Here is an 8,367-nt window from a genome sequence, read left to right as displayed (position 1 = left end):
TTATTCAAATAATGATGAGAAAAAGAGTTATAATTAACAATTACTTTAGTAAATATAAAAATGTATATGTGACTGAATTCTATAAGCAAATTGGAGTATAACAGACTTGTTGTTGACGCAAATCGCAGAACGGTAGCTACCTACTTCAATTACGCGGTTTTATAATGATATACGCAACGCAAGAAAATAACGCAATTTAATAATGGATCTAGATCCTGACAAAAATATATTTGGTTAATTACAAAACTCTAAAATTTGTATTAAACGTGGAACAGTTACTCCTTGTTTGACTCTAAACTAATTAGATTCATGGCCCTTTTTGTCAGAACACAAATCGACACCCAAAACCTGATCGCTTAATTGGGGAGCCTGCGTTAGCTAGCTGCTAGAATTACCCAACGATGCAAGAATCAAGTGACCGACGTGTGACCAACAGGGTTGCAAATAAAAATGACTCGACTTTAATTATTTATTGAAGTTACTGAAACGCCACCCAAAAGACACGAGCTTCAGAGACCAAGCCGCTCAATGATGGGGAGCCTGCGTTAGCTGGCTACTAAACTACCCAGAGCGAACTCCGAGAATCTGACGGCGAATTAGTAATTCAGGAAAATAAGAAATATGTATGAGTGACTGGCGAGCTCTCGTTGATGTCTTAGTTTTTTTTGGGGCTGAGCATAGCACTCTCCTTATGGAGTTTCAGAGACAAGATCGTTTGAACGGGGAGCCTGCGTTAGCTAGCTGCTAGAATTACCCAACGATCGAGTATCCAAATGGCTGATACCCGCTGTCCAGTCAAAACTAAGAATCTTGTAGGCTCTTACCAGTTAAAACTGCTCCAGTAAGTCGCTTTCTAAGAGGTCCGGCACGTAGTACTTCCAAGATTGTTCTGCGCTCGCAGCCGCTGCTGTACGCCCTTTTATACCCAGAGAATCATGGGTTTTTCCCGCTCAAAAAGTATTATTATTTTATTACGCTTTATTTAGTGACAAATATATATTAGTTTGATTAATAAAACTACGCTTTGATTTATTATTAATTAGTTTTTTACAAGTTTTCCCGTTAAATCGTATTTTTAATAATTTTTAGATACGCAAATTATAAGTGTTTTAATAGAAGACATAATTAATCGCAAACAATACATAAAGTAATAGTTAAAAATATAACGCAATTTATAATGAGTGAATAATTATTAATATATATAATATAAACATTTAAATAATAATTTATAATAACTCTGTTTCGAAGTATTTTTTTTTTTAAATACACTTCAGGTCCAAAACGGACCTATATGTGTTATCTTTATTGCATACAGAAATAAATTCTTTTGATAGAATAACAAAATATAAAAATGAATACAAAGAAATGCTTATACATAGGAACTTTTGAGACAGTCGGAAAATACACAACTAGCTTAACTTAGCCCTAACTAAATACATACTAATAGTAAACATTGTTCTACATAAACATATTTGAACATGGAAAATTACATAAACAAAGTATAACTAACTAGCTAACAATATCTGTACAATCACAGCCTTATATTATTTTTCATAAGAAAAGCATCAATAATTTTTAAAACTGTAATATTTGGTTTGATTAAGAAATTTCTTATCTTATAAGGTAAAGAGAGCTTACAACACTTTAATCTATTCAGCATCTCTTTCCTATGTTGCTGAAACACGGTACAATCCCACAGGACATGATCAATATCTTCTATGAAATGCCCACATTGACACTTCGTATCCTGCACAACATTGATTTTCTTCAATGATATTTTCAAATTAAAATGATTTGACCTGGCTCTATTTATCCAAACCGTTAAATGTCTAGAGAGTTTTTTATTATGGAACCACGGCTTAGAATTAATCCCAGAGAAGTAATTGTTAAAATATACGGCTCCTTTCTTTATGGCTTGACCTACCAACTCATTTTGACTTCTTTCCACTATTTTTTGTTTTAATAAAGGAAATATGTCTGTGCAAGGGACACTAAAAATATCCAAAACTTCCAAATGAGCTGCAGTCTTAGCCTCACTGTCTGCCAGCTCATTACCCGGAATACCCTTATGAGAAGGAATCCACATAAAAGTAATCCCTACATCGGGTGATTCCTCCTTAATTAGTCTGAGTGTGTTTTTAATGTTGATTAAATGAATGTTTGTAAACGGCTTAACCCCTGGCCTTATCAAGGCTTGTACTAGACTGAGTGAATCTGTACAGATAACATAGGATCCCTGTTGATGATTATAGACATAAGATAAGGCCATTTCCAGGGCAATGCATTCAGCAGTGAACACCGAGGACTGTTTAGGAATAGACATTCTAGCAATAAAGTTGTCTGCTGGAATGATACACGCTGCACCTACAGCTGGAAATCCATCCGACTTAGATCCATCAGTGAATATTGTTTTGTGTCCTGAGTATTTATTAAGTATTGTATCCTGAAAAATGTCTATTGTGTTTAAAGAATTCCTTAATTCAGAAATGAACACAGATTCCAAAGAGCATTGCACGAGTTGTGAAGAATATGCCATTGTATTGGTCACCAGATTTGGAAGTCTGTTCAGAAGAGGAGTATACTCCTCAATAAGTTTGATGATGTGCACTAAAGGCCTATCTCTATTTCGCTTGGAATTGAAAGAAATACTTTCATTTTTATAAATCTCACAAAAATCCGAAAGTATATTAACCATCGGATTTGAACTATTGGTTAATAATTTCAAAATATATTTTGAACCTAGGTATATGGTTCTGTCCTTAAAATTAAGTATCTTAGTTTCTGCCAATATGACATTTGTTGGAGTGGATTTTCTATAACCCATCGCCAGTCTTAAAGCTTCCATCTGAATTCCCTCCAAAACATTCCTGGATCTAACATCAGTTGGGAAATACCACGTACTGCCATATTCCATTTTTGATCTTATTAAAGCCTTATAAACCAATAACAAAGATTGAGGATCACATCCCCACCATATTTTTCTGAGAAATTTAATGATATTAAGAACCTTGTTACAAAAAATTTGAACTGATTGTATATGCTCCTTGAAATTGAGCTTATGATCAATCCACAATTCCAAATATTTTGCTACTGGCTTGGAATCAATATTATGTTCCCGTAAACTGATTTGTGTATGCACTGGCTTGTATGGAGATCTGCCAAACGATATCAATTCCGTCTTTTCCGCAATGAGCTGTAGACCAATCTTATTCAGGTTAAAATTTATTATGTTGACTGCATTTTGTAGTAAGGATTTTGCTATGTGTAGATGTTTGTTCTGTGCTATTACTGCTATATCATCAGCAAAGAGAGTTATTATCACCCCTTCTGGTATGCTATCTGCTAAATTACTGATGTATAAACTGAAGAGGAGCGGACTTAGAACTCCACCTTGTGGTACCCCCTTATGCATCCTCATGTTTTGATACTGATTTTCTAGAAAATCACTACCTTGGAAGAAAATGTTTCTATCAGATAACCAGGCCTCAATGAAACTAAAAGCATTACCCGTGATATAAAGCTCTCTTAGTTTTTCCAATAAAATGTCTCTTTGTACATTATCAAAGGCACTATTTATGTCCAATAAAGCTGCCATGGTATAATTATTTGTACGATGGCCAATATCTGCCATAGTAGTCAGGATCCCTAAATTATCCTGACAGGACCTACCCCTTCTGAATCCTGCTTGCATTTGCGGGATAAAGTTATTATACTCACACCAATATTGAAGTCTATTGTTGATAAGTCTCTCCATTAATTTACATGCACAAGACGAAAGTGTGATAGGCCTAAGTTGCTTGCCATTAGATTTAGGAATGAAGAAAATTGAAAATTTCTTCCAGTCTTGTGGATAAATATGTTCCTTGTATAAGGCATTATAAATTTCCAGAAGTTTTAGCTTGCATCTACTAGATAAGTGCTGGAACATTTTATTGTCAACCTGATCAGGTCCCGGAGCGGAAGAACTCTTACACTGACTAATGGCACGTAACAATTCTGTAAAATCAAATGGATTGTCCAGAAAATGATTAACCGATGATTGTATGTTGTCTGCTGGAGCCGTGGGTACCCATGGCGGACAGATCTTGTTTACTGCCTGTTGCTCCAAACGTTGCACCTGTTCAGGTGGTTTTGAAGCAGTATTAACCCATCTCGATTTAAATTTTCTAACTGTATTCCAGAAATGCTTGATATTTGAATTATGATTTAAATTGCTAACGAAGTTTCTGAACGCCTGTCTTTTTTTATTTTGAAGTAATTTATTAGTTATTGCTGTTTGTTTTTTATGAGCTATCCAATCTTCCATTTTTAATGAGTGTAACCATTTTTTCAATGTACCCTTCCTTTTCCTAACTTCTCTGTCACAATCGCTGTCCCACCATGGAGCAGAATTGTTTTTTTGAATACTATAAGAGCCATTACCTGAATTTCGCTTTTTCACAGGTGTATTTTTAATAACAGCACTCTTCATGGCCTCAAAAAAACTGTATACTTGAGATCCACTGACAGGTCAACAAATTCTTTACTATGAAACAAGTCCAAATAGTTGTCCATGTCTATTTTATATAGTGCCCAATCTGTTCTTGATGTAGATAATCTGTTGGTCTTTCTGTTCTGTACCTGTTTTTGAACTTGTACTGTTGCCTCAATGGGAAAGTGATCCGAGCCAAGAGTATCATCCAATTGATGAGTAGATATAAGATAAGCTATTTCAATATTAGAGATTAAAAGATCAATGTTGGTTTTTGAGTTGCATCTATTATCAACCCTAGAATGTGAGTCAGTATTATGAACCATTAAATCCAGATCTTTTAATATCATTTCTAGACCTTCTCCTGCTACATTGACTGATAAATTGTTCCACAAGGGGTGATGGGCATTGAAATCACCTGCCAAGATTAAATTGCCTTTGCTGGACAAAGATTGTATAACATTTAACCATTTAATTTTGTCAAACTGCTCCTGAGGAGCCCTGTAACACCCTGCCACAATAAAGTTCTGACTCAGATTAGTTGTTTCAATGCCTAAAAATTCTCCTTCCAGATATTCCACCCCTGGAATATTCAAAGTGACAAATTGGATATCCTTACGAATAGCCAAAGCTACACCACCTCCATTACTTTGGCCTCCACGATCATTCCTTAGGATATTGTGATTCCTATCAAATAAATGTTTCCCGGCCTTCAACCAGGTTTCCGTTAATATTATAATATCATAGTTATTACATAATTTAGAAAATTCTTCTTTTTTATTAAGAATACTACGACAATTCCATAAAAGGATGTTAAGATGGTTCATACTTTCTTTTTTATCTATTTATTTAATTATTAATAAATTTATTTTCGTTTCAAAATACTGTTGAGAAATATTTATTAGATATCAAGATGACAATGTTTTTTTCTTAATGTTTGCTGATCCTTTATATTGTTTAATATTTTGATTTTTAATATTTTTATGACTAGATCCTGTTGAAATACTGATATGATTTTGATTAGTATCTCTCCTACCAGCAGGAGAATCAACTAGCTTAATTTTTGTTACTGAACTAGACTGACTTATCTTCTCGTCTTCCACTTTCTGTTGTGGCTTTGTTTCTTCTACTACTTTAACAGTGGCTGTGGATTTGGTATCATGTTTTATAGGAGATTCCTTAATAAAATTCATCGAATTACTCAATTTATTAGCTTGACTAGAGAGTCTATTGGTCCATTTCCTCGAGTTAACAGAAGGTCTTGCCTGACCCCCTATTTGTTTTAATTTAAATTCTTCACTCATATTAATAGGATCCAGAGCTGGAAAGTTAGCATTATCCAACCTGATTTGTGTTTGAGCAATAGACTGGACTGAAGCATTTCCATTATTCAAATTAGTTATCAACTCTTTAGCCTCCCAAAAGCCTACACTATGATAAGCCATTGTTTCCTGTACAGTGCAGACATTTAACACTTTCTCCATGAGTACATTGATGGTTCTTATCCTTATCCTCTTCCCCACAAACTTGACAAATATGAATACTTCTACATTTGCCTGTAGAATGCCCGTATTTAAAACAATTGTAACACGTCTTGACACCTTCAATATACACATGCACTCTGGTGTTCAAAATGCCATATAGTTTAATCGAATTAGGAAGTGTATTTCCTTCAAACGAAATTAAAATTGTCTCACTAGGAACCCAGCAAACTTTATTATTAACATTATCAAAAGACTTCTTGTTTAATCTTATGGCATTTGTAATCTTAGCAGGAGAAATAGAGTTATGTATCACTTCCTCTATGGTAACCTCAAGTGGAATTTCCCTCAATAACCCCTTCTTTTCGATTCTATAGAATGGGATATAGGCCACCATATCCCATTTGATTAATTGCTCATTTTGTACAAACGCATTTGCTAAATCTTTATTAGAAAATTTCAGCTCAGCAGCTCCTTTGCCTCTAGCCTTCATATCAATCACGCCCACGTTTAAATTGTTCACGACCTTTGCAATATGAATAAGGTTTTGCGCTCTAGATTTCTTAATGGCATTTCTATTAATTCGTATATCTACGAAAGCTGGACCCACGTGTTTACTCGGATACAGATTAATTCTTTTTTCAGGCATAGAAGTCAAATTGATTACTTTTTCTTTTTTGGTACATTCTTGTAAATCGTACGAACTTTTCCTTTTTAACGCGACAGTTGCATCAACCAAATTCGCCTTCACAGAATCTAATCTAGGACCCATCTTACAAGGCAAAGATTTGCCCTCCGCCATGATGGCGTCCTCTTCGGTTCCCGTGCCCGAAGGGCCCGGTACCGAAATATCCCGCGTAAGATTAAACCACTCCACTTTTCATTTATGCAAAACAAGCAACGAAAACCCACGCCCTCTTACAAACTAATAAAAAAGATAACGTCTTCACTTAAACTCAGAAAAAATACAAAAAACGATACATAAATCAACGACTAAGCTCACACCCAAGCGCACCGTCTTTTTTTCCTGTTTCGAAGTATATTTTTCTAACTAACGCGTGCGCCATCGATCGGTGATCTACTCTAAACAATGTTGCACGCGTGAGCTACCCCATCCCATTACCATGCGAATTTTTATGGCGCGGTCGGTAATTTGCGGTCGGTAATACAATAGAAAAAGATATTAGAATTAAGATGCTTCTCTTTTTATCGACTGGATTCAATATGATGTACCCGGGAACATTACAATAGGCAAAGCTTGTATAGCTATTTTTTTTCTATACAGATAACTCGACAGCACGGCGCGAAGTAGGTGTTAGTGCGTATAGAATGTAACTATGGTCCATCTAGATTCATAGAGTATGAGAAGCTAGGTTGGCTGTCGTGGCGAGCGCACGTGTTCGGGGGTCGCTCCGCGATAAATTACAGTGGTTTAAGGGTGATAAATAATGTTGTGAAGTGAGGGGAGACCGTGAGGGAAGTGGGCGGTGAAATTTTGTGAAAATCGGAAGTGGAATAGTGAAGTTATAAATAAAAAACGAAATTTCGGTAATGGCGACCTCCACGCGACGCGAGGGAAAGCATGAGGTGCAAACCCATGAGTAATCGAAAGCGAGGAAACGAGTATTCGGACGGACCGCGGAATAAAATAAATATGTGAGCGACTTAAATACGATTATTTTTATATATCGCGAGTGAAAATAGTGCAATTTAAGGGTGAAAGTTGCCCTCGAAAAAAGACTTGCGTGAACACGTGGTCGTGCGACATGTAGAAGTTGCGAGAGAAAGTCGTAGAAATTAGATTAATTAATTATAATGTAAATGTCATTAGGGATTTAGAGTGCGGGAAAGGGCGAATGAGGCATACTGAATGCACGCGGTGATTAGTTTTGGCTATTTTTGTATTGTCATGACTTGATAGTAAATAAATAATGGCGTCGGTCAAGCATGCTTCGATATATCGTACGAACACGTGGGCATCTCCGCGCGAGGGAAAGCGTAGAGCGTAAAGGCCGGTTCGCAAACATTCAGCATGGCCGGGGAAGGGTCGCTACAGGCGCATGGAGAGCGGCCCTTAAGAACGAAGCCTAAAGGCGAAGCGAAGGCACGCGGCAACAAGTAAGATGGCGGAGGAAGGATCGCCGCAAGCGCATGGAGAGCTGCCTTCAGGGACGAAGCCTATGGGCGAAGCGGAGGCACGCGGCAACAAGCAAGATGGCGGAGACATGGCGCGTTATTCAAATGGTAAGCGGATTGGTTGAAGCAAGAAGACAGGGAGGAGGAGAAGAGGAAGAGGCGAGACGACACGGAATGAAGTGAAGGAAGGAAGAAATAAATTAACAAATTAATTAATTAATTAATTAATTAATGAAGTGAAGTGAATGAGATTAATAATAATAATAATAATAATAATAA

At 36.3% G+C, this 8,367-nt stretch overlaps 1 protein-coding gene across 1 annotated transcript; it reads right to left on the bottom strand.

The window, feature by feature from the left end:
- Nucleotides 1–1,484: 1,484 nt before the first annotated feature.
- Nucleotides 1,485–3,065, bottom strand: LOC105664064 (uncharacterized). Its single transcript, XM_076542024.1, has one exon. It carries the CDS (start codon nt 2,912–2,914, stop codon nt 1,532–1,534), a length of 1,383 nt encoding a protein of 460 aa, XP_076398139.1. The 5' UTR covers nt 2,915–3,065; the 3' UTR covers nt 1,485–1,531.
- Nucleotides 3,066–8,367: the final 5,302 nt, after the last annotated feature.

This window comes from Megachile rotundata, chromosome 2 (genome assembly GCF_050947335.1).
Source record: "Megachile rotundata isolate GNS110a chromosome 2, iyMegRotu1, whole genome shotgun sequence".
Taxonomy (NCBI): domain Eukaryota; kingdom Metazoa; phylum Arthropoda; class Insecta; order Hymenoptera; family Megachilidae; genus Megachile; species Megachile rotundata.
Note: the sequence above shows the minus strand (reverse complement) of the source record. Positions and strands in the feature narration are given on the sequence as shown.

Bases quoted from the DNA above. Each gene is read 5' to 3' on its own strand.
- LOC105664064 (XM_076542024.1), bottom strand. From the start codon at position 2,914: ATGGAATATGGCAGTACGTGGTATTTCCCAACTGATGTTAGATCCAGG.